Source organism: Somniosus microcephalus, chromosome 33 (genome assembly GCF_052327205.1).
Source record: "Somniosus microcephalus isolate GS21.2 chromosome 33, FLI_Smic_1.0, whole genome shotgun sequence".
Taxonomy (NCBI): domain Eukaryota; kingdom Metazoa; phylum Chordata; class Chondrichthyes; order Squaliformes; family Somniosidae; genus Somniosus; species Somniosus microcephalus.
In genome coordinates, this window is record NC_141019.1 from 18,997,300 (window position 1) to 19,023,512 (window position 26,213).

Below are 26,213 nucleotides of genomic sequence, written 5' to 3' on the forward strand. Positions count from 1 at the left end.
GGAGTGTCTCTGGGCTGTGAGAGAGTGACGTGGGTTGTCACTGGACTGTGAGAGAGTGGCGAGGGTTGTCACTGGGCTGTGAGAGAGAGTGGCGAGGTTTGTCACTGGGCTGTGAGAGAGTGACGAGCGTTGTCACTGGGCTGTGAGAGAGTGGCGAGGGTTGTCACTGGGCTGTGTGAGAGAGTGGCGAGGGTTGTAACTGGGCTGTGAGAGAGAGTGACGAGGGTTGTCACTGGTCTGTGAGAGAGTGACGAGGGTTGTCACTGGGATGTGAGTGTGGCGAGGGTTGTCACTGGGCTGTGAGAGAGAGTGGCAAGTGTTTTCACTGGGCTGTGAGAGAGAGTGGCGAGGGTCGTCACTGTGCTCAGAGAGAGAGTGGCGAGGGTTGTCACTGGGCTGTGAGAGAGAGTGATGAGGGTTGTCACTGGGCTGTGAGAGAGTGACGAGGGCTGTCACTGGGCTGTGAGAGAGAGTGGCGAGGATTGTCACTGGGCTGTGAGAGAGTGGCGAGGGTTGTCACTGGGCTGTGAGAGAGTGGCAAGGGTTGTCACTGGGCTATGAGAGTGAGAGGCGAGGGTTGTCACTGGGCTGTGGGAGAGGGTGGCGAGGTTTGTCACTGGGCTGTGAGAGAGAGTGATGACGGTTGTCACTGCGCTGTGTGAGAGAGTGGCGAGGGTTGTCACTGGGCTGTGAGAGAGTGGCGAGGATTGTCACTGGACTGTGAGAGAGAGTGTTGAGGGGTGTCACTGGGCTGTGAGAGAGTGGTGATGGTTGTCACTGGGCTGTGAGAGAGTGGCGAGAGTTGTCACTGGGCTGTGAGAGAGAGTGACGAGGGTTGTCACTGGGCTGTGAGAGAGTGGCGAGTGTTGTCACTGGGCTGTGAGAGAGTGGCGAGGGTTGTCACTGGGCTGTGAGAGAGTGGCGAGGGTTGTCACTGGGCTGTGAGAGAGAGTGGCGAGGGTTGACACCGGGCTGTGATCGAGAGTGACGAGGGTTGTCACTGGGCTGTGAGAGAGTGGCGAGCGTTGTCACTGGGTTGTGTGAGAGAGTGGCGAGGGTTGTCACTGTGCTGTGAGAGAGTGACGAGGGTTGTCACTGGGCTGTGTGAGAGAGTGGCGAGGATTGTCACTGGGCTGTGAGAGAGGGTGGCGAGGGTTGTCACTGGGATGTGAGAGAGTGTCGAGGGTTGTCACTGGGCTGTGAGAGAGAGTGGCGAGGTTTGTCACTGGGCTGTGAGAGAGTGGCGAGGGTTGTCACCGGGCTGTGAGAGTGGTGAGGGTTGTCATTGGGCTGTGAGAGAGTGGCGAGGGTTGTCACTGGGCTGTGAGAGTGGCGAGGGTTGTCACTGGGCTGTGAGTGAGTGGCGAGGGTTGTCACTGGGCTGTGAGAGATTGGCGAGGGTTGTCACTGGGCTGTGAGAGAGTGGCGAGGGTTGTCACTTGGCTGTGAGAGAGAGTGACGAGGGTTGTCACTGGGCTGTGATAGAGAGTGGCGAGGGTTGTCACTGGGCTGTGAGAGAGAGTGACGAGGGTTGTCACTGGGATGTGAGAGAGAGTGGCGACGGTTGTCACTGAGCTGTGTGAGAGAGTGGCGAGGATTGTCACTGGGCTGTGAGAGAGTGACGTGGGTTGTCACTGGACTGTGAGAGAGTGACGAGGGTTGTCACTGGGATGTGAGTGTGGCGAAGGTTGTCACTGGGCTGTGAGAGAGAGTGGCGAGGGTTGTCACAGGGCTGTGAGAGAGAGTGGCGAGGGTTGTCACTGGGCTGTGAGTGAGTGGCGAGGGTTGTCACTGGGCTGTGAGAGAGAGTGGTGAGGGATTACACTGGGCTGTGAGAGTGGCGAGGGTTGTCATTGGTCTGTGAGAGACAGGCGAGGGTTATCACTGGGCTGTGAGAGAGTGGCGAGGGTTGTCACTGGGCTGTGAGAGAGTGGCGAGGGTTGTCATTGGGCTGTGAGAGAGAGTGGCGAGTGGCGAGGTTTGTCACTGGGCTGTGAGAGTGGCGAGGGTTGTCACTGGGCTGTGAGAGTGACGAGAGTTGTTACTGGGCTGTGAGTGTGACGAGGGTTGTTACTGGGCTGTGTGTGAGAGGCACGATGGTTGTCACTGGGCTGTGAGAGAGAGTGGCGAGGTTTGTCACTGGGCTGTGAGAGAGTGGCGAGTTTTGTCACTGGGCTGTGAGAGAGTGGCGAGGGTTGTCACTGGGCTGTGAGAGAGTGGCGAGGGTTGTCACTGGGCTGTGACTGAGTGGCGAGGGTTGTCACTGGGCTGTGAGAGAGTGGCGAGCGTTGTCACTGGGCTATGTGAGAGAGTGGCGAGGGTTGTCACTACGCTGTGAGAGAGAGTGATGACGGTTGTCACTGGGCTGTGTGAGAGAGTGGCGAGGGTTGTCACTGGGCTGTGAGAGAGAGTGGCGAGGGTTGTCACTGGGCTGTGAGAGAGTGGCAAGGGTTGTCACTGGGCTGTGAGAGAGAGTGACGAGGGTTGTCACTGGGCTGTGAGAGAGTGGCGATGGTTGTCACTGGGCTGTGAGAGAGTGGCGAGGGTAGTCACTGGGCTGTGAGAGAGATTGAGGAGTGTTGTCACTGGGCTGTGAGAGAGTGGCGAGGGTTGTCACTGGGCTGTGAGAGAGTGGCGAGGGTTGTCACTGGGCTTTGAGAGAGTGGCGAGGGTTGTCACTGGGCTGTGAGAGAGAGTGGCGAGGGCTGTCACTGGGCTGTGATCGAGAGTGACGAGGGTTGTCACTGGGCTGTGAGAGAGTGGCGAGCGTTGTCACTGGGCTGTGTGAGAGAGTGGCGAGGGTTGTCACTGCGCTGTGAGAGAGAGTGACGAGGGTTGTCACTGGGCTGTGCGAGAGAGTGGCGATGGTTGTCACTGGGCTGTGAGAGAGAGTGGCGAGGGTTGTCACTGGGCTGTGAGAGAGTGGCGAGAATTGTCACTGGGCTGTGAGAGAGTGGCGAGGGTTGTCACAGGGCTGTGAGAGTGGCGAGGGTTGTCATTGGGCTGTGAGAGTGGCGAGGGTTGTCACTGGGCTGTGAGAGTGGCGAGGGTTGTCACTGGGCTGTGAGAGAGTGGAGAGGGTTGTCACTGGGCTGTGAGAGAGTGGCGAGTGTTGTAACTGTGCTGTGAGAGAGAGTGGCGAGGGTTGTCACTGGGCTGTGAGAGAGAGTGGCGAGGGTTGTCACTGGGCTGTGAGAGAGAGTGATGAGGGCTCTCACTGGGCTGTGGGAGAGTGGCGAGAGTTGTCAATGGGCAGTGAGAGAGAGTGGCGACGGTTGTCACTGGGCTGTGAGAGAGTGGCGAGGGTTGTCACTGGGCTGTGAGAGAGTGGCGAGGGTTGTCACTGGGCTGTGAGAGAGAGTGGCGAGGGATTACACTGGGCTGTGAGAGTGGCGAGGGTTGTCACTGGTCTGTGAGAGAGAGGCGATGGTTATCACTGGGCTGTGAGAGAGTAGCGAGGGTTGTCACTGGGCTCTGAGAGAGTGGCGAGGGTTGTCATTGGGCTGTGAGAGAGAGTGGCGAGGGTTGTCACTGGGCTGTGAGAGAGTGGAGAGGGTTGTCACTGGGCTGTGAGAGAGTGGCGAGATTTGTTACTGGGCTGTGAGTGTGGCGAGGGTTGTTGCTGGGCTGTGTGTGAGAGGGGCGAGGTTTGTCACTGGGCTGTGAGAGAGTGACGAGAGTTGTCACTGGGCTGTGAGAGAGTGACGAGCGTTGTCACTGGGCTGTGAGAGTGGCGAGGGTTGTCACTGGGCTGTGAGAGAGTGGCGAGGGTTGTCACTGGGCTGTGAGAGTGGCGAGGGTTGTCATTGGGCTGTGAGAGTGGCGAGGGTTGTCACTGGGCTGTGAGAGTGGCGAGGGTTGTCACTGGGCTGTGAGAGAGTGGAGAGGGTTGACACTGGGCTGTGAGAGAGTGGCGAGGGTTGTCACTGGGCTGTGAGAGAGTGACGAGGGTTGTCACTGGGCTGTGAGAGAGTGGCGAGTGTTGTAACTGTGCTGTGAGAGAGAGTGGCGAGGGTTGTCACTGGGCTGTGAGAGAGAGTGGCGAGGGTTGTCACTGGGCTGTGAGAGAGAGTGATGAGGGCTCTCACTGGGCTGTGGGAGAGTGGCGAGAGTTGTCAATGGGCAGTGAGAGAGAGTGGCGACGGTTGTCACTGGGCTGTGAGAGAATGGTGAGGGTTGTCACTGGGCTCTGAGAGAGTGGCGAGGGTTGTCATTGGGCTGTGAGAGAGAGTGGCGAGGGTTGTCACTGGGCTGTGAGTGTGGCGAGGGTTGTCACTGGGCTGTGAGAGTGGCGAGAGTTGTTACTGGGCTGTGAGTGTGGCGAGGGTTGTTCCTGGGCTGTGTGTGAGAGGGGCGAGGTTTGTCACTGGGCTGTGAGAGAGTGACGAGAGTTGTCACTGGGCTGTGAGAGAGTGACGAGCGTTGTCACTGGGCTGTGAGAGTGGCGAGGGTTGTCACTGGGCTGTGAGAGAGTGGCGAGGGTTGTCACTGGGCTGTGAGAAAGCGTGACGATGGTTGTCACTGGGCTGTGAGAGAGAGTGGCGAGGTTTGTCACTGGGCTGTGAGAGAGAGTGGCGAGGTTTGTCACTGGGCTGTGAGAGAGTGACGAGGGTTGTCACTGGGCTGTGAGAGAGTGGCGAGGGTTGTCACTGGGCTGTGTGAGAGAGTGGCGAGGGTTGTCACTGGGCTGTGAGAGAGAGTGACGAGGGTTGTCACTGGGCTGTGAGAGAGTGACGAGGGTTGTCACTGGGATGTGAGTGTGGCGAGGGTTGTCACTGGGCTGTGAGAGAGAGTGGCGAGGGTTGTCACAGGGCTGTGAGAGAGAGTGGCGAGGGTTGTCACTGGGCTGTGAGAGAGCGGCGAGGGTTGTAACTGGGCTGTGAGAGAGAGTGGCAAGGGTTGTCACTGGGCTGTGAGAGAGAGTGGCGAGGGTCGTCACTGTGCTCAGAGAGAGAGTGGCGAGGGTTGTCACTGGGCTGTGAGAGAGTGGCGAGTGTTGTCACTGGGCTGTGAGAGAGAGTGGCGAGGGTTGTCACTGGGCTGTGAGATAGAGTTGCGAGGGTTGTCACTGGGCTGTGAGAGAGTGGAGAGGGTTGTCACTGGGCTGTGAGAGAGTGGCGAGGGTTGTCACTGGGCTGTGAGAGAGTGACGAGGGTTGTCACTGGGCTGTGAGAGAGTGGCGAGTGTTGTAACTGTGCTGTGAGAGAGAGTGGCGAGGGTTGTCACTGGGCTGTGAGAGAGAGTGGCGAGGGTTGTCACTGGGCTGTGAGAGAGAGTGATGAGGGCTCTCACTGGGCTGTGGGAGAGTGGCGAGAGTTGTCAATGGGCAGTGAGAGAGAGTGGCGACGGTTGTCACTGGGCTGTGAGAGAGTGGCGAGGGTTGTCACTGGGCTGTGAGAGAGTGGCGAGGGTTGTCACTGGGCTGTGTGAGAGAGTGGCGAGGGTTGTCACTGGGCTGTGAGAGAGAGTGACGAGGGTTGTCACTGGGCTGTGAGAGAGTGACGAGGGTTGTCACTGGGATGTGAGTGTGGCGAGGGTTGTCACTGGGCTGTGAGAGAGAGTGGCAAGGGTTGTCACTGGGCTGTGAGAGAGAGTGGCGAGGGTCGTCACTGTGCTCAGAGAGAGAGTGGCGAGGGTTGTCACTGGGCTGTGAGAGAGAGTGGCGAGGGTTGTCACTGGGCTGTGAGAGAGTGGCGAGGGTTGTCACTGGGCTGTGAGAGAGAGTGGCGAGGATTGTCACTGGGTTGTGAGAGTGGCGAGGGTTGTCACTGGGCTGTGAGAGAGAGTGACGAGGGTTGTCACTAGGGTGTGAGAGTGGCGAGGATAGTCACTGGGCTGTGAGGCAGAGTGGCGAGCGTTGTCACTGGGCTGTGCGAGAGTGGCGAGGGCTGTCACTAGGCTGTGAGGGAGAGTGGCGAGGATTGTCACTGGGCTGAGAGAGAGAGTGACCAGGGTTGTCACTAGGGTGTGAGAGTGGCGAGGATAGTCACTGGGCTGTGAGGCAGAGTGGCGAGTGTCGTCACTGGGCTGTGAGTGGCGAGGGTTGTCACTGGGCTGTGAGTGAGAGTGGCAAGGGTTGTCACTGGGCTGTGAGAGAGAGTGGCGAGGGTCGTCACTGTGCTCAGAGAGAGAGTGGCGAGGGTTGTCACTGGGCTGTGAGAGAGAGTGGCGAGGGTTGTCACTGGGCTGTGAGAGAGTGGCGAGGGTTGTCACTGGGCTGTGAGAGAGAGTGGCGAGGATTGTCACTGGGCTGTGAGAGTGGCGAGGGTTGTCACTGGGCTGTGAGAGAGAGTGACGAGGGTTGTCACTAGGGTGTGAGAGTGGCGAGGATAGTCACTGGGCTGTGAGGCAGAGTGGCGAGCGTTGTCACTGGGCTGTGCGAGAGTGGCGAGGGCTGTCACTAGGCTGTGAGGGAGAGTGGCGAGGATTGTCACTGGGCTGAGAGAGAGAGTGACGAGGGTTGTCACTAGGGTGTGAGAGTGGCGAGGATAGTCACTGGGCTGTGAGGCAGAGTGGCGAGTGTCGTCACTGGGCTGTGAGTGGCGAGGGTTGTCACTGGGCTGTGAGTGAGAGTGACGAGGGTTGTCACTAGGCTGTGAGTGGCGAGGATAGTCACTGGGCTGTGAGGCAGAGTGGCGAGTGTCGTCACTGTGCTGTGAGTGGCGAGGGTAGTCACTGGGCTGTGAGAGTGGCGAGGGTTTTCACTGGGCTGTGAGAGTGACGAGGGTTGTCACTGGGCTGTGAGAGTGACGAGGGTTGTCACTGGGCTGTGAGAGTGGCGAGGTTTGTCATTGGGCTGTGAGAGAGAATGGCGAGGGTTGTCACTGGGCTGTGAGTGGCGAGGGCTGTCACTGGGAATTGAGAGAGAGTGGCGAGGGTTGTGACTGGGTTGTGAGTGAGTGGCAAGGGTTGTCACTGGGTTGTGAGTGAGTGGCGAGGGTTGTCACTGGGCTGTGAGAGGGGCGAGGGCTTTCACTGGGCTGTGAGGGAGTGTGACTAGTGTTGTCACTGGGCTGTGAGAGACGAGGGTTGTCACTGGGCTGTGAGGGAGGGTGGTGAGGGTTGTCACTGGGCTGTGAGAGAGTGGCGAGAGTTGTTACTGGGCTGTGAGTGGTGAGGGTTGTCACTGGGCTGTGAGAGAGGGGAGGGTTGTCACTGGGCTGAGAGAAAGTGGCTAAGGTTGGCACTGTGCTGTGAGAGTGACGAGGGTTGTCACTGGGCTGTGAGAGTGACGATGGTTGTCACTGGGCTGTGAGTGGCGAGGGTTGTCACTGGACTGAGACAGAGTTTCGAGGGTTTTCACTGGGCTGTGAGAGAGGGGCGAGAGTTGTCACTGGGCTGTGAGTGGCGAGGATTGCCACTTGGCTGTGAGGGAGAGTGGCGAGTGTCGTCAGTGGGTTGTGAGAATGGCGAGGGTTGTCACTGGGCTGTGAGAGTGGCGAGGGTTGTCACTGGGCTGTGAGTGACGAGGTTTGTCACTGGGCTGTATGAGAGAGTGGCGAAGGTTGTCACTGGGCTGTGAGAGAGTGGCGAGGGTTGTCACTGGGCTGTGAGAGAGTGTCGAGGGTTGTCACTGGGCTGTGAGAGTGGCGAAGGTTGTCATTGGGCTGTGAGAGAGTGGCGAGGGTTGTCACTGGGCTGTGAGAGAGTGTCGAGGGTTGTCACTGGGCTGTGAGAGAGTGTCGAGAGTTGTCACTGGGCTGTGAGAGAGAGTGACGAGGGTTGTCACTGGGCTGTGAGAGAGAGTGACGAGGGTTGTCACTGGGCTGTGAGAGAGTGGCGAGATTTGTCAATGGGCTGTGAGCGTGGCGATGGTTGTCACTGGGCTGTGAGAGAGAGTGGCGAGGATTGTCACTGGGCTGTGAGAGAGTGGCGAGGGTTGTCACTGGGCTGTGAGAGAGACGAGGGTTGTCACTGGGCTGTGAGTGGCGAGGGTTGTCACTGGGCTGTGAGAGTGACGAGGGTTGTCACTGGGCTGTGAGAGAGTGGCGAGGGATGTCACTGGGCTGTGAGAGTGGCGAGGATTGTTACTGGGCTGTGAGGCAGAGTGGCGAGTGTCGTCACTGGGCTGTGAGAGTGACAAGGGTTGTCATTGGCTGCGCGAGAGTGACGAGGGTTGTCACTGGGCTGTGAGGGTTGTCACTGGGCTGTGAGAGACGAGGGTTGTCACTGGGCTGTGGGAGACTGGCGAGGGTTGTCACTGGGCTGTGAGTGGCGAGGGTTGTCACTGGGCTGTGTGAGTGGCGAGGGTTTTCACTGGGCTGAGAGAGAGATTGGCGAGGGTTGTCACTGGGCTGAGAGAGAGTGACGAGGGTTGTCACTGGGCTGTGAGTGGCGAGGGTTGTCACTGGGCTGTGAGAGTGGCGAGGGTTGTCACTGGGCTGAAAGAGTGACGAGGGTTGTCACTGGGCTGTGAGAGTGGCGAGCGTTGTCACTGGGCTGAGAGTGGCAAGGTTTGTCACTGGGCTGTGAGTGGCGAGGGTTGTCACTGGGCTGAGAGAGAGACGAGGGTTGTCACTGGGCTGTAAGAGAGTGGCGAGGGTTGTCACTGGGCTGTGAGGGAGAGTGGCGAGGGTTGTCACTGGGCTGTGTGGCGAGGGTTGTCACTGGGCTGTGAGTGGCGAGGGTTGTCAATGGGCTGTGAGAGTGGCGAGGGTTATCACTGGGCTGTGAGAGAGAGTGGCGAGTGTTGTCACTGGGCTGTGAGTGAGATTGGCGAGGGTCGTCACTGGGCTGTGAGAGTGGCGAGGGTTGTCACAGGGCTGTGAGAGTGGCGAGGGTTGTCACTGGGCTGTGAGAGTGGCGAGGGTTGTCACTGGGCTGTGAGAGACGAGGGTTGTCACTGGGCTGTGAGAGTGGCGAGGGTTGTCACTGGGCTGTGAGTGGCGAGCGTTGTCACTGGGCTGTGAGTGACGAGGGTTGTCACTGGGCTGTAAGAAAGTGGCGAGCATTGTCACTGGGCTGTGAGAGTGGCGAGGGTTGTCACTGGGCGGTGAGAGTGGCGAGGATTGTCACTGGGCTGTGAGGGAGAGTGGCGAGTGTCGTCACTGGGCTGTGAGAGTGGCGAGGGTTGGCACTGTGCTGTGAGAGTGACGAGGGTTGTCACTGGGCTGTGAGAGTGGCGAGTGTTGTCACTGGGCTGTGAGTGGCGAGGATTGTCACTGGGCTGTGAGAGAGTGTCGAGGGTTGTCACTGGGCTGTGAGAGAGAGTGGCGAGGGTTGTCACTGGGCTGTGAGGGTGAGTGGTGAGGGTTGTCACTGGGCTGTGAGAGTGGCGATGTTTGTCACTGGGCTGTGAGAGAGAGTGGTGAGGGTTGTCACTGGGCTGTGATTGAGAGTGGCGAGGGTTGTCACTTGGCTGTGAGAGAGTGGCGAGGGTGGTCACTGGGCTGTGAGAGTGACAAGGGTTGTCACTGGGCAGTGAGACAGTGGCGAGGGTTGTCACTGGGCTGTGAGAGTGGCGAGGGTTGTCACTGGGCTGTGAGTGGCGAGGATTGCCACTTGGCTGAGGGAGAGTGGCGAATGTCGTCAGTGGGCTGTGAGAATGGCGAGGGTTGTCACTGGGCTGTGAGAGACGAGGGTTGTCACTGGGCTGAGAGTGGCGAGGGTTGTCACTGGGCTGTAAGAGAGAGTGGCGAGGATTGTCACTGGGCTGTGAGAGACGAGGGTTGTCACTGGGATGAGTGGCGAGGTTTGTCACTGGGCTGAGAGGCAGAGTGGCGAGCGTTGTCACTGGGCTGTGAGTGAGAGTGGCGAGTGTTGTCACTGGGCTGTGAGAGTGCCGAGTGTTGTCACTGGGCTGTGAGAGAGTGGCGAGGGTTGTCACTGGGCTGTGAGTGAGTGGCGAGGGTTGACACTGGGCTGAGAGAGACAGTGACGAAAGTTGCCACTGGGATGTGAGAGTGGCGAGGGTTGTCACTGGGCTGTGAGAGTGGCGAGCGTTGTCACTGGGCTGAGAGAGTGGCGAGGGTTGTCACTGGGCTGTGAGAGTGGTGAGGGTTGTCACTGGGCTGTGAGTGGGGAGGGTTTTCACTGGGCTGTGAGTGACGAGGGTTGTCACTGGGCTGTGAGTGGCGATGGTTGTCACTGGGCTGTGAGAGAGTGGCGAGGGTTGTCACTGGGCTGTGAGTGGCGAGGGTTGTCTCTGGGCTGTGAGTGAGTGGCGAGGGTTGTCACTGGGCTGTGAGTGAGATTGGCGAGGGTTGTCACTGGGCTGTGAGTGGCGAGGATTGTCACTTGGCTGTGATAGTGACAAGGGTTGTCACTGGGCTGTGAGAGATTGACGAGGGTTGTCACTGGGCTGTGAGTGGTGAGTGTTGTCACTGGGCTGTGAGAGATTGACGAGGGTTGTCACTGGGGTGTGAGAGAGAGTGGCGAGGGCTGTCACTGGGCTGTGAGAGAGTGCCGAGTGTTGTCACTGGGCTGTGAGAGTGGGAAGGATTGCCACTGGGCTGTGAGAGTGACGAGGGTTGTAAATGGGCTGTGAGAGAGAGTGGCGAGGGTTGTCACTGGGCTGTGAGAGAGAGTGGCGAGGGTTGTCACTGGGCTGTGAGAGTGGCGAGGGTTGTCACTGGGCTGTGAGAGTGGCGTGGGCTGTGAGGTGTGCGAGGGTTGTCACTTGGCAGTGAGAGAGAGTGGCGAGGGTTGTCACTGGGCTGAGAGTGACGAGGGTTGTCACTGGGCTGTGAGAGTGGCGAGGATTGCCACTTGGCTGTGAGGGAGAGTGGCGAGTTTCGTCAGTGGGCTGTGAGAGTGACGAGGGTTGTCACTGGGCTGTGAGAGAGACGAGGGTTTTCACTGGGCTGTGATTGAGTGGCGAGGGTTGTCACTGGGCTGTGAGAGTGGCGAGGGTTGTCACTGGGCTGTGAGTGGCGAGGGTTGTCACTGGGCTGTGAGGGAGAGTGGCGAGGCTTGTCACTGGGCTGTGAGAGAGAGTGGCGAGGGTTGTCACTGGGCTGTGAGTGACGAGGGTTGTCACTGGGCTGTGAGGGAGAGTGGCGAGGCTTGTCACTGGGCTGTGAGAGAGTGGCGAGTGTTGTCACTGGGCTGTGAGAGTGGCGAGGGTTGTCACTGGGCTGTGAGTGGCGAGGGTTGTTACTGGGCTGTGAGTGGCGAGGGCTGTCACTGGGCTGTGAGGGAGAGTGGTGAGGGCTATCACTGGGCTGTGAGTGGCGAGGGTTGTCACTGGGCTGAGAGAGTGACGAGGGTTGTCACTGGGCTGTGAGTGGCGAGGGTTGTCACTGGGCTGTGAGAGAGTGATCAGGATTGTCACTGGGCTGTGAGAGAGTGACGAGGGTTGTCACTGGGCTGTGTGATACAGTGACAAGGGTTGTCACTGGGCTGTGAGAGACGAGGGTTGTCACTGGGCTGTGAGAGAGTGATGAGGATTGTCACTGGGCTGTGAGAGTGGCGAGGGTTGTCACTGGGCTGTGTGATACAGTGACAAGGGTTGTCACTGGGCTGTGAGAGATTGGCGAGTGTTGTCACTGGGCTGTGAGTGTGGCGAGGGTTGTCACTCCCCTGCTCTTCTGCGAAATAGTGGCCATGGGATCTTTTACATCTGCCTGAGAGCAGACCGGGCCTCGGTTTAATGTCTCACCTGAAAGACGGCACCTCCGACAGTGAATTATGGCCCAATATATAAACAAAACTACTGATGTTTGGAGTAGCTTTATAGCTGTAACAACTTTAACTAACATGGCATCTTTTGATTTGTGTTACAACAACTTGCATTTCTATAGCGCCTTTAACATAGTAAAACGTCCCAAGACGCTTCACAGGAGCGATTATCAAACAAAATTTGACACCGAGCCACATAAGGAGATATTAGGACAGGTGACCAGAAGCTTGGTTGAAGAGGTAGGTTTCAAGGAGCGTCTTGTAGCAGGAGAGAGAGGTAGCGAGGCGGAGAGGTTTAGGGAGGGAATTCCAGAGCTTAGGGCCTAGGCAGCTGAAGGCACGGCCGCCAATGGTGGAGCGATTAATATCGGGGATGCGCAAGAGGCCAAAATGGGATGTAGGGCTGGAGAGGTTACCGAGATAGGGAGGGGCGAGGCCATGGAGGGATTTGAAAACAAGGATGAGAATTTTAATCTCCTCCAGCTCTACAACCCTCCGAGATCTCTGCTCTCCTCCCATTCTGGCCTCTTCTGTATCCACGATTATAATCGCTCCACTATTGGTGGCCGTGCCTTCAGCTGCCTGGGCCCTAAGCTCTGGAATTCCCTCCCTAAACCTCTCCGCTTCTCCTTCCTCCTTTAAGATGCTTCTTAAAACCTACCTCTTTGACCAAGCTTTTGGTCACCTGTCCTTATATCCCCTTATGTGGCTCGGTGTCAAATTTTATTTGATAATCGCTCCTGTGAAGCGCTTTGGAACGTTTTACTATGTTGAAGGCGCTATATAAAGGTGCTATATAAATGCAAGTTGTTGTTGTTTTGTACGCCGTAGGACCCCACTTCTCGTATAGTAATGAGGTTCCCGCCTGATTCAGGCAGCTGCCTGGGCCGCCCAGCAGAAGGCCCAAGTAAATATGGCAGCGGAGCGGGAAAAGGGGGCGGTATGTTTGCCACAGCCATTTTAACCCCGCGTTTTCACCGAGTTCAAATCGTCTCTATTCGTGCACAAGTGCTGCCACTGTGCCTCATCTTTGCCAAGCCACCGAGAAAAGCCTTGGTTAAGACTGTGTTGACCCTTCGACGGGCTCTAGTTTCCGAATGGTTAAGTTCTGACTACGTCCCAAGGTGCCTGTGAGCCAGCTGCTTATAAGGCCCAGTTTGTTATCCAGCTCGAACACCTGGTCTACATTCTAGCCTGGAAGCACTTGTTGCTGACACTGGGTGACAAAGGCCGAAGTGTTGCATTCTCCAGCACGATCACCTTGATCAGCAGAAAAGTAACCCCTGAAAAATGTTTTAAAAGAAAATAAATTGATCAGAAGAAGGGATCATGAGGATAACACTTCTGAGCCTAGAACCAGATGAGAGATTTGACCTTTTTAGTAGTAGCTTTGTTCGATCGACTCCCATCGAGGGTAGTTCATACTCTCTCAATTAACTTCTGTTGGACAGCCAAACGAGTGATTAAGAAGAGCACTGCAGGTTCTGCGGATGATTCAGAGATAGGGATCAAATGCTCTACAAAACACAATCCAATCTCATTAGAGTTGAATAATTGGCTTGTAATGTTGGACTGATAACCTGGAGTTTCCATTTAATTATCTTGAGGGTCAGGGAGAAATTTCAGGGTCTTCTCTTGGAGCCTTTACCTGCGATTCATCACACTGAGTGGATTAAACAGACTGGGGAGAGCGCCTGACTGTACAAATTACACATGTTGCATTGGAAGGAGCGGGCGCTGATTTGAATACTCGTTTAAACGCAGCGAATTCCCGTTCAGTGAATAGCTCGTTTATCACTTTGTTTCGTTTATCAGGAAGATTCTCCTCACGCTTTAAATGCAACTTCATGAGTCCACATAAGTTTCCCTCTCACTTCAAAGGCCTAGAAATTCAGTGGGCTGCGCCACCCATTAGCGCCTTAAGAGGGCGCTAAGTGGGTCGGAAGCCACTGGCCACACCTCCCGTTAAATTCAGCGGGACGCTAATGGTGGCGCTAGCCGTTAGCGCTGCGCCGCTACCGATGACATCATCGGTGTGCACAGCGCCCCGCTAACGCCCCAATCGCGATATTTAGATGCGCTCCCCGCTGTAACACCGGGTGCTGTTCGCGACCAGTTCAGGGGGGGCCTACCTGCGGCGGTAGAGGCGCTAATTAAAGGAGGTGCGGGGCGGCCATTTTTTTGCTGGCCACCTGCCAGCACCTCTCCTCGCTGCCGTCCCCAGCCTCCTGAGCCGCCCCCCCGCGGAGTGCCGACTGCGTTCCAAGAGCCCGGCACTTCTCCTCGGTGCCGGGCTCTTTTGCCAGCACTCGCGATCCTCGATCGCGCTGCACAAGGCCCCTCCCCTTTAAGAAGGGGAGGAAGGCCTGCAGTACCGCAGCGCGCCATGCCACAGCGTGTGGCACTGCGGCACGTTGCGCAGCGATATTCAGCTGCAGCACCTCAAGAGGGATGCGGGGCGCCTCCAGCAGCGCCGCGCTTCCCTCTGGGGCGCAGAAACTGAATTTCCGGCGGGCAGCCGTGACTGCTTCCGGGGCGCTACTTTTAGTGCCCTGGCAAGGCTAGCACCCCAAACGGGAAAATAGAATATGAGAGTAAGCTATCAGGGAACATAAAAACTGACTGTAAAAGCTTTTATAGATATGTGAAGAGAAAAAGATTGGTGAAGTCAAGCGTAGGTCCCTTACAGTCAGAATCACGGGAATTTATAATGGGAAACAAGGAAATGGCAGACCAACGGAGGACACAAATAACCTCCCAGAGATGCCGGGGAACATAGGGTCTGATGAAAGGGAGGAACTGAAAGAAATCAGTATTTGTAGGGAAATGGTGTTAGGAAAATTGATGGGACTGAAGGCCGATAAATCCCCAGGGCCTGATGTTCTACATCCCAGGGTACCTAAGGAAGTGGCCCTAGAAATAGTAGATGCATTGCTGGTCATCTTCCAGAACTCGATAGACTCTGGAATGGTACCCATGGATTGGAGGGTAGCTAATGTTACCCCACTATTCAAAAAAGGTGGTAGAGAAAAAGCAGGGAATTATAGACCAGTAAGCCTGACATCGGTAGTGGGGAAAATGCTAGAGTCTATTATAAAAGATGTAATAGCAGAGCACTTGGAAAGCAGTGACAGGATCGGACAAAGTCAACATGGATTTACAAAAGGTAAATCATGCTTGACTAATCTACTGGAATTTTTTGAGGATGTAACTGGTAAAATAGATAAGGGAGAACCAGTGGATGTGGTGTATTTGGACTTTCAGAAGGCTTTCGATAAGGTCCCACATAAGAGATTAGCGTGCAAAATTAAGGCACATGGGATTGGGGGCAAAGTATTGACTTGGATAGAGAACTGGTTGGCGGACAGAAAGCAAAGAGTTGGAATAAACGGGTCGTTTTCCGAATGGCGGGCAGTGACTAGTGGGGTACCGCAAGGATCGGTCCTAGGACCCCAGCTGTTCACAATATATATTAATGATCTGGATGAGGGAATTGGATGTAATATCTCCAAATTTGCAGACGACACAAAGCTGGGTGGGAGGGTAAGCTGTGAGGAGGATGTCGTGAAACTCCAGTACGATTTGGACAGGTTGGGTGATTGGGCAGAAACATGGCAAATGCACTATAATGTGGATAAATGTGAGGTTATCCACTTTGGTGGCAAAAACAGAAAGGCAGATTATTATTTGAATGGCAATAGATTGGGTGAAGGGGAAGTGCAAAGAGACCTGGGTGTTATTGTGCACCAGTCGCTGAAGGTAAGCATGCAGGTGCAGTAGGCGGTTAAGAAGGCAAATGGTATGTTGGCCTTCGTAGCAAGAGGGTTCGAGTACAGGAACAAGGATGTCTTGCTGCAGTTGTACAGGGCCTTGGTGAGACCGCACCTTGAGTATTGTGTGCAGTTTTGGTCACCTTACCTGAGGAAGGACGTTCTTGCCATGGAGGGGGTGCAGCGAAGATTCACCAGGCTGATACCTGGGATGGCAGGAATGACGTATGAGGAGAGATTGTGTCGATTGGGCTTATACTCACTGGAGTTTAGAAGATTGAGAGGGGATCTCATCGAAACCTATAAAATTCTGTCAGGTCTGGACAGACTAGATGCAGGAAGGATGTTTATGATGGCCGGGGAGTCCAGAACCAGGGGTCATAGTCTAAGGATAAGGGGTAAGCCATTTAGGACTGAAATGAGGAGGAACTTCTTCACCCAGAGAGTGGTGAACCTGTGAAATTCTCTGCCACAGAGGGCAGTGGAGGCCAGTTCATTAAATATATTCAAGAAAGAGTTGGATATATTTCTTGAGTCTAAAGGGATCAAGGGATATGGGGAGAAAGCAGGGACAGGGTACTGAATTTGGATGATCAGCCATGATCTCATTGAATGGCGGAGCAGGCTCGAAGGGCCGAATGGCCTAATCCTGCTCCTATCTTCTATGTTTCTATGTTTCTATAGTGAATTTCTAGGCCAAGGAGTCTCTGATTCAGTGACTAAGCTAAGATTAAATTAAGCTCTACTTTGTCTCAGTCGCTATTTGCGTGGATCTTTAGAAAGTTTTCTATAACTGGTGAGGAGGATTCACGACCTCATGAGGGGCACCAGTCCACTGCAGTCGCTAGCCCGAGTGTCCAATGGTGTGAAGGTGCCGCAACTCTATTGACAGGCAGCAGTACCTTGATAATCACTCCAACACTGCGGGTTTGAGAGTGAGTTGAGAGGAGATTTGATCGAGGTGTTCAAAATCATGAGGGATCTAGACAGAGTAGAGAGAGAGAAACTGTTCCCATTGGCGGAAGGATCGAGAACCAGAGGACACAGATTTAAGGTGATTGGCAGAAGAACCAAAGGCGACATGAGGAATAACTTTTTTACGCAGCGAGTTGTTGTGATCTGGAATGCACTGCCTGAGAGGGTGGTGGAGGCAGACTCAATTGTGGCTTTCAAAAGGGAGTTGGATCAGTATCTGAAGGAAAAAACTTTGCAGGGCTACGGGGAAAGGACGGGGAAGTGAGACTAGCTGAAGTGCTCTTGCGGAGAGCCGGCACGGGCTCAACAAGCTGAATGGCCTCCTTCTGTGCTGTAACCATTCTATGATTCTATGATTCTAATGACTTACTACTGTTATATTCCGGCATGTAGTTCAAATACTGCAGGCAGCTCAGCTTCAAACTGCTAGCTGTTTGACACTGATTCAACGAGTGAGTTAAGACTCTCTAATTGAAAGGGTGTTGCATTCTCTCCTTTAGCTGTGAGCTCACCAGACATTGATGGGTGGGACAAAATAGGGTTCTTAGCTCCCCGATAGCCTAATGTCAGTTCGGCCTTGTTGGTAGCACTCTCATCTCTCAGTCAGCAGGCCATGGTTTCAGGACCCACTGTGGATAACAGCATGTTATCTAAGTTAACACTTCGGGACAGTACTGAGGGAGCGCTGCAATTTTCAGTCATGCTATCATCCAGATGAGATGCCCTGCTCTGGTGAATGTAAAAGATCCCATGGCACTATTCCTCCCTAAACTAACACCACTAAAAAATGGACTAACTGGTCATTCATTCATTTGCTATTGTACATAAATTGGCAACCATGTTTGTCGACATAATATAGGTGACTGCAGTAATCCATTGGTTGTAAAATACTTAGGCACATCCTGAGGGTGTGATGAGGCACTGTATCAAGGCAAATTCTTTCTTCAGTAATAAATAACAACAGAAAACGCTGGAAATACTCAGCAGCTCAGGCAGCATCTGTGGAGAGAGAAACAGAGTTATTGGCCCAGAAATTTGGGTCGGGGGCTTCCCGCGGGTGCAAGCCTCCGACCTGCACTTACCTAGCGCGCCGGCCGTTGTGCTGTGGGCTCCCGTGGGATTCCGATCCTGGGCCTCCTCCAACTGCCGGCGTGCAGTGCTTGCGTATCCCAGGGGCGCAGTTAGTTTGAAGCGTCCCCTGGGATCACGTGGGCCATGGAGAGCCAATCGTAGCAGGGAATGTTTCATTCATAGATTTGACAGGAAGAGCTGTCAAATCTATAAATACAATTCAGCCCCAAAACATCACTAAAACTTCAAAAAAAAGTTTTAAAACATCAAATTACATAAAATAACTATTTTAAACAATAATTTAAATTTTTGAAAAAATTAATTACAGTTTCTAACGGGGCTAAAATAAACTTACCTTTCTTTAAAGTATTTAAAAATAATAAACCTGTGGAAAAAATGTTTTAATTTAACTTAATTCACCACTTACCTTGTTAAAAGCAGGCCTTGCGACTGCTTTTTACAAGCGTAGCTGCTGGAGACTTACCCTCCCGGAGAAACCGGTAAAAAAAACGGAAGTTCCAGGCGCACGCGCTGCCTCTCTGGCGCACGCGTTCGACCTGTGAACCCCTTCCTTTAAGGGAACGGAAGTTACGGTTTCCCGCGCATGCACAGTGCATGCATGAAACCGGCACTTTTGTTGGGCCTACGCATGAGTACCCAGCGCGTACTCACCCGTGGGGACCCGAAGTTCTGGCCCGTTTCAGGTCGATGACCCTTCGTCAGAACTGGAAGAAGTTAGAGATGTAACAGGTTTTTAAGCAAGTGCAGGGGCAGAGAAAGGGGGGAGGGGAGGAAACAACAAAAGGGAAGGTCTGTGATAGGATGGAAGGCAGGAGCGATTAAGAGACAAAAGGGATGATGGTGCAAGGCAAGGGGAGATGGTAATGGGACAAGTTAAGAAACAAAAGATGGGTCTAGAGGAGGTGTAAATGGCAATGGCAGAATCATCAACAGCTGCTGTCTAGAAAAATAGGGGCCGAGGTTATGATCTGAAATTATTGAACTCGATGTTGAGTCCGGAAGGCTCTAAAGTGCATTCTTCCTTCTCTTTAAAGGCATCACCCAGTTTAGGACTGAGCCTCATAAACCAGGGTTGACTCCTGGCCTGGGCTAAGGTGGCTGATCTCAGCCAAGAGAGCTCCAATTTCAGGTTAGCCAAAGTTCCTGTTCCTGGACCCCATCCAGTGAGCTCCGCTGGAAGATCTGCCTATGTGGCTGTAGAATGGAGGCAGGGCTGCTCTTGCACAGCCAACTAGCCGAGCAATGCTTACTGCCGAGGCTCACATACTAAGAGTCAGCAACTGGGGTGTTTGTGGTGGGTGACTAACTTCACCCCAGCAAGAGTCGTCGCCTTTGAGAGTGGAAAAAAAAATCAGAAAAAAAATCTGTGGCCCTGAGATTGCCAGTTTCCTGTAGCCGAACAGGAATGAATGCTTTTCAAAAGTGTATTGAAAAGATTTCATCAATGTGCAGACAGAGCTTCATTATAAAGAGGCACCAGCTTCAAATCTTTCTGTTATAGAACATAAGAAACAGGAGCAGGAATAGGCCACTTGGCCCCTCAAGCCTGCTCCGCCATTCAATAAGGTCATGGCTGATCTTGGGCTCAAAGCCTCTTCCCCGCCCGCTCCCCATAATCCTTCACTCCCTTATCTTGCAAAAATCTGTCTATCTCCACCTTCAATGTATTTAATGACCCAGCCTCCACGGCTCTCTGGGGCAGAGAATTCCACAGATTCACGACCCTCTGAGAGAAGAAATTCCTCCTCATCTCAGTTCTAAAAGGGCGACCCTTTATTCTGAAACTATGCCCCCGAGTTCTAGATTTCCCCACGAGGGGAAACATCCTCTCTGCACCTACCTTGTCGAGCCCCCTCAGTATCTTATATGTTTCAATAAGATCACTGTTGAACTGGAAGAAGCTGTTATCACTGGGCTAGACTACAGAAGGACTAATGTCATTTAGAATGTCTTCCTATAAAACCCCCACTTCCCATTGTGTAGATTATACACGAGGAAGCAATTCGAATTATCATGGGCAAAAGATTCCCTCATTCTCCGATATATTGTAATGTCATGATAGGATCAGGATTCACTGTTGATTCGCGACGGGCTCGCTTGAATGTTATTCTGGCTGCTTTAAGTTTGTTTTTGCATGTTTCATTGTTTGTTTACACCAGGAGCGGATGTTGAAGCAGTCGACTGCAACCGGGGAAGGACAGCGGCCGAATGGGCACTGTTGACGGGGAGGTTTAAAACTTCTCTCCGAATCCAGCGGCTGCTGCAGCGGCCCTGTGTGGCTCAAGTCACGGACAGCTACCTCTCAGAGTGGCCAGGTCCCGAAGAACTGGCTGAAAAGGCAACGGCGCCAAAATCGCGGGGCAAGAAGATGTCCAACCAGCTGAGATCCGTGTTGAGCATAAGGGTCCGTTATGACCCTGAGGACAATGGGGCGTTGGACCAGATGGTGAAGATGACCACGAGCCTGTCCAGTCCATTCATTGCCACCGCCTGCAGGACCATTTGTCCAGGTAGTCCACCAGCTGTTGGAAAGTGTCGAGGCGCGGTGCCGGAAATACTGAAGCGCTTCTCTTTGCAAAAAGAGAATGAGGCCCATCTTCAGAATAGACCACTGAAACCGTCCAATGGAAACGTAGCCCCTTCCACCCGGGGAAGCTCCTCTGAGGAGGAAAATGGAACGAAACAAAGGACAAGTGTCTGGTCGGTCAATTCTAGCGTCGCCCCCCCCGCCGCTGACGGTGACAAGGCGAGCCTTTTGCCCACTCGAGCGTTTTGCAGGAATACCGCCGTCCCTTCCGGCTGCATTCCGAAGATTGAATTCGACAAGGCTTCGCCTCACACGTATAAAAGGGAGAAAAAGCAGCCGTCGAAGAACAAGAATTTACTGCCTCTCCCGAAATGGAAGTACAAGCAGATGAAGGAGGACAAGAAGCTGGTCAAGACTTTGAAAGAACAAACGCAAGAAAAGGAGTGAGGAAGCGGAAGGGAAGCAAACCATCTTTCTGTGAAGAACAGAAGGACTTCCGCTGAAGAAGCGGAACTTATTTATTAAGCACTTTATGACATCTTTGTGAAATGGCAAATGGCTCTTTTCTTTCTGTCTGTTCATCATTTTGGAATTGGTTCGATGAGGTGGCCTTTGGAAGGAAATGTAAGATGTGCCCCTGACATCTCCCTGCCTGATGTAAACAGTGGCAAAGCATCAGCGGTGGCTCTGTGGGGAGGGCTATGATTCCTCTAGGTGTATTTGTGAAAATGAAATCAAGGTGGCAGGAAATAGAAACATAGAAACATAGAAGATAGGAGCAGGAGTAGGCCATTTGGCCCCTCGAGCCTGCTCCGCCATTCAATGCGACCATGGCTGATCATCCAAACAGTACCCTGTCCCTGCTTTCTCCCCATATCCCTTGATCCCTTTAGCCTTAAGAAATATATCCAACTCCTTCTTGAATATATTTAATGAATTGGCCTCCACCGCCCTCTGTGGCAGAGAATTCCACAGGTTCATCACTCTCTGGGTCAAGAAATTCCTCCTCATCTCTGTCCTAAATGGCTTACCCCTTATCCTTAGACTATGACCCCTGGTTCTGGACTCCCCGGCCATCCGAAACATCCTTCCTGCACCTAGTCTGTCCAGGCCTGACAGAATTTTATATGTTTCGATGAGATCCCCTCTCAATCTTCTAAACTCCAGCGAGTATAAGCCCAATCGACACAATCTCTCCTCATACGTCATTCCTGCCATCCCAGGTATCAGCCTGGTGAATCTTCGCTGCACTCCTTCCATGGCAAGAACGTCCTTCCTCAGATACTTCATCGTGTAGCAAGGTCCACCTTTCCTTTGGAAGGCAGGGAAAGTCTTTGCACAACATTGCCGGTGGTTCAATGTCGCTATCTGTGGTCAATGTGTCTCAATAAATGTGCTCCACCAAATATTTACTAAACTATAGATGAGTATGGGACTAGGTGATGCAGTATACTTTGCAAACTTACTCTTAATCAAGCCCAGAGTGATGGGATCAAAGTTGCCTTTATCTCTGTGTAAAAGGCTTACGTTGCAGTGAGTGCAGGCTGTTCTCAACTCGGGTCTTAATGGCTGCAAATTCACAGCGCAATAGTTCGGGTCGAGTAAAGCTCACTCTACCTTGCAGTCTAGCTCCTGCTGTATGTGACTGAGAATGGGGTGCCGGTGAGGAAGTGTTTCACCCATTACTGCACTCCTCACCTAACTGAGCACAGAAAGTTACATTAAAAGCTTTGGTGATGGGGCGACGGGGGAGAGATACTACAGAAGGTAGAAAATGCAGGTAGGGAGTCTAAATCTAGGTTCTTGGGACTCAATGGGGTAGATCTTCAACTTGCTGCCTGGGTGTAAGACTGGCATTGCAGATCAGATGCCCGTTATAATTCCCACTGAAATTATTTATTGTCTATAACGGGCGGCCATCCGCAATGCCAGTTTTATGCCCGGGCAACAAATTGAAAGTCTACCTCAATATGTCTAACTGAGATTTCTTTCTAATGAGAATGCAATGAGAGCTTTCCTCAATATGGAGCAGCAGGTTTGATAAGATTGGTGCACCGCTATAAAAGTTGTCCAATTAATTACGTGCCCAATGCCTCAAGCTGGCACTTATTCATGGCCTGTGCCCCGGGTTAGCAGGTCATGGCCAGCATGGCAGGAAAGAGGCCTAGAAATGCGAATGGTTTTCGCCGGGGAACTGCCTGGGGATGGCCAGCAGCCCTATAAGAACGTAAGAAATAGGAGCAGGAATAGGCCACTTGGCCCCTCGAGCCTGCTCTGCCATTCAATAAGATCATGGCTGATCTTGGGCTCAAAGCCACTTCCCCGCCCGCTCCCCATAACCCTTCACTCCCTTATCTTGCAAAAATCTGTCTATCTCCACCTTAAATGTATTCAATGACCCAGCCTCCGCGGCTCTCTGGGGCAGAGAATTCCACAGATTTACGACCCTCTGAGAGAAGAAATTCCTCCTCACCTCAGATCTAAAAGGGCGACCCTTTATTCTGAAACTGTGCCCCCGAGTTCTAGATTTCCCCACGAGGGGAAACATCCTCTCTGCATCTACCCTGTCGAGCCCCCTCAGAATCTTATATGTTTCAATAAGATCCCCTCTCATTCTTCTAAATTCCAATGAGTATAGGCCCAACCTGCTCAACCTTTCTTCATAAGTCAAACACCTCATCTCTGGAATTAACCGAGTGAATCGTCTCTGAACTGCCTCCAATGCAAGTATATCCTTCCTTAAATAAGGAAGGATGTAAATGAAGCCTGAGGCCCAATCTTGGCTGGGCCTTAGGCCTACCTGTTCCGGAGCGAGGATCAAACCAATTTCCAGGCCTGATACTACAGTTGGCTACACCACGGGCTGGGAGGATGGTGGCGAAGGGGGAGGGGATCTGCCTGAGGTCCTGCTGCTAGTCCCTCTTCAATGACCCCCGCTGGAAAGTGAGCGGTTGTGGTCTTGGCTGCAAAACTCACCCTAAAGCTTTACGCATGAAGAATGGACACTTGGGCGAGTGCTGAGAGACGGCATGAGTTAGCACCTTCAGGAGAGGAGAGGAGAAAATGGGGCGGAGGGTGTGAATTCCATTTGTGACATTGCACGTTTCTAACTGAAAGCAAAATCATTTTGGGACAAATGCAGCAGACTTTATTACAAATATTAATATATTTAATTTATTGTGCACAACTGTTTTAGAATAGGTGCTGAAAATGTGTCATTTTGCAGACTGTTAATGACTATTGCTGTGTTTTTATGAATTTGTGGTTTTTACATATGTATATGTTAACCAGCAGATTACTGCCTATAATAAAACCAAGCCTAATTAGGGGTGAATGGCCCCAGAACTGTCAACCAGTAGTCTGTCCTATATAGATTGGGAAGGTACAGCATGAACCACAAGATGGGACCAATGATCCACAGGGGTTAATACACAGGGTGGGGTGTGATCCACAGAGGATAACTCGTAAGGTAAAACAGAAAAGGCTTGCATTTCTATAGCACATTTCACAATGTCAGGACATCCCAAAGTACTTTTAAAGTGCAGTTGCTGCTGTAATGTAGGAAACACAACAGCCAATTTTCACACAGCAAGCTCCCTATGAGAAGCAACCAGATAATCTGTTTTAGTGATGTTGGTTGAGGGATAAATATTGGCCAGGACACCGGGGAGAACTCCCCTGCTCTTCTTTGAAATAGTGTCGTGGGATCTTTTACATCCACCTGAGAGAGCAGACAGAGCCTCAGTTTAACGTCTCATCCGAACAGACAGCACCTCTGACAGTGCAGCACTGGGAGTGTCGGCCTGGATTTTTGTGCTCAAGTCTCTGGAGTGGGACTTGAACCCACAACCTTCAGACTCAGAGGCGAGAGTGCTGCCCACTGAGCCACGGTTGAGTTATGCAGAGAATTCTGTGTGGGATGGGTTTTGCAGTGGATATTGTGCAAGGTAGTCTGTGAGCCATAAAGCATAATGCACAGGATGGGTGTGCTGCATGGGAGAGTAATGTGTGGGCCTGAACTATGATACAGGGTGCTATGCATTAAGGGTATTACATAGATTTACACAGAATGTGCAGCACAGAAACAGGCCATTCGGCCCAACAGGTCTGTGCCGGTGTTTATGCTCCACACGAGCCTCCTCCCACCCCTCTTCATCTCACCCTATCAACATATCCTTTCTCCCTCATGTGTTTATCGAGCTTCCCCTTAAATGTATCTATACTATTCGCCTCAACCACTCCCTGTGGTAGCGAGTTCCACATTCTCACCACTCTCTGGGTAAAGAAGTTTCTCCTGGATTCCCGATTGGATTTATGTAACTATCTTATATTGATGGCCCCTAGTTCTGGTCTCCCCCACAAGTGGAAACATCTTCTGTACGTCTAGCCTATCGAACCCTTTCATAATCTTGAAGACCTCTGTCAGGTCACCCCTCAGCCTTCACTTTTCTAGAGAAGAAACTCAGCCTGTTCCGTCTTTCCTGAGAGTTATAACCTCTCAGTTCTCGTAGCATCCTGGTAAAAATGTTCGCACCTTCCACAGTGCCTCTATATCCTTTTTGTATCATAGGGACCAGAACTGTGCACAGTTGCAACACATTGAAATTTGAGATGACGTCGTCAGTGAGTGAAGAGGAGCTTGCGTGGTTATCAACCTTATCTCAACCCGGAAAAAAGTGCTCCAGCCTGTGTTCTTCAATCCAACAAACAGGTAGAGTTGATAGTTTGGAGGGAGGAGCTACTATTCATTAGTCAACAGAAGGTTAGTGGGGAGCAGTGATGGATGCAAGGCTTCCTCAATCATGACACGTGATTTGAACTGAAGTGTTATTGTGCAATGTAGGTCATAGAGTCATAGAGTAATACAGCACGGATAGAGGCCCTTCGGCCCATCGTGTCCGCGCCGGCCATCAAGCCCTGCCTAATCTAATCCCATATTCCAGCATTTGGCCCGTAGCCTTGTATGCTATGGCATTTCAAGTGCACATCCAAATGCTTCTTAAATGTTGTGAGGGTTTCTGCCTCCACAACCCTTTCAGGCAGTGAGTTCCAGACTCCAACCACCCTCTGGGTGAAAAAGTTCTTTCTCAAATCCCCTCTAAACCTCCCGCCCTTTACCTTGAATCTATGCCCCCTTGTTATTGACCCCTCTACTAAGGGAAAAAGCTCCTCAGCATCCATCCTATCTATGCCCCTCATAATTTTGTACACTTCAATCATGTCCCCCCTCAGCCTCCTCTGCTCCAAGGAAAACAAACCCAATCTGCCCAGTCTCTCTTCATAGCTGAAGCGCTCCAGCCCTGGTAACATCCTGGTGAACCTCCTCTGCACCCTCTCCAAAGCTATCACATCCTTCCTGTAGTGTGGCGACCAGAACTGCACACAGTATTCCAGCTGTGGCCTAACCAGTGTTTTATACAGCTCCATCATAACCTCCTTGCTCTTATATTCAATGCCTCGGCTAATGAAGGCAAGTATCCCATATGCCTTTTTTACCACCTTATCCACCTGTTCCGCCGCCTTCAGGGATCTGTGTACTTGCACACCCAGATCCCTCTGACCCTCCGTCTTGCCTAGGGTCTTTCCATTCATTGTGTATTCCTTTGCCTTGTTAGTCCCCCCAAAGTGCATCACCTCGCACTTTTCCGGGTTAAATTCCATTTGCCACTGTTCCGCCCATCTGACCAACCCATCTATATCGTCCTGCAGACTGAGGCTACCCTCCTCGCTATTTACCACCCTACCAATTTTTGTATCATCCGCGAACTTACTGATCATACCCTTTACATTCATATCCAAGTCATTAATGTAGACCACAAACAGCAAGGGACCCAGCACCGATCCCTGTGGTACCCCACTGGCCACAGGCTTCCAGTCACAAAAACAACCTTCGACCATCACCCTCTGCCTTCTGCCACTAAGCCAGTTTTGTATCCAATGTGCCAAGGCACCCTGGATTCCATGGGCTCTTACCTTCTTGACCAGTCTCCTGTGCGGGACTTTATCGAAGGCCTTACTGAAATCCATGTATACCACATCCACTGCGTTACCCTCATCCACACACCTAGTCACCCCCTCAAAAAATTCAATCAAATTAGTCAGACATGATCTTCCCTTGACAAAGCCATGTTGACTATCCCTGATTAATCCTTGCCTCTCCAAGTGGAGACTAATTTTGTCCCTCAGGATTTTTTCCAATAATTTTCCTACCACTGATGTTAGGCTCACTG

The 26,213-nt window shown here is 52.6% G+C and overlaps 1 protein-coding gene across 2 annotated transcripts in view; it reads left to right on the forward strand.

The window, feature by feature from the left end:
• LOC147096984 (photoreceptor ankyrin repeat protein-like) overlaps positions 1-23,551 on the forward strand; it is a 385,735-nt gene extending 362,184 nt beyond the window's left edge. Inside the window, exon 5 of one of the 2 annotated variants that reach the window (XM_085972690.1) lies at positions 19,616-23,551. In XM_085972690.1, the coding sequence (XP_085828816.1) occupies positions 19,616-20,430 (815 nt within the window). In that variant the 3' untranslated portion in view covers positions 20,431-23,551. The remainder of the gene's footprint in view (positions 1-19,615) is intronic. The other variant, XM_085972689.1, reaches the window with a different exon arrangement.
• The last annotated feature ends 2,662 nt before the right edge of the window (positions 23,552-26,213 follow it).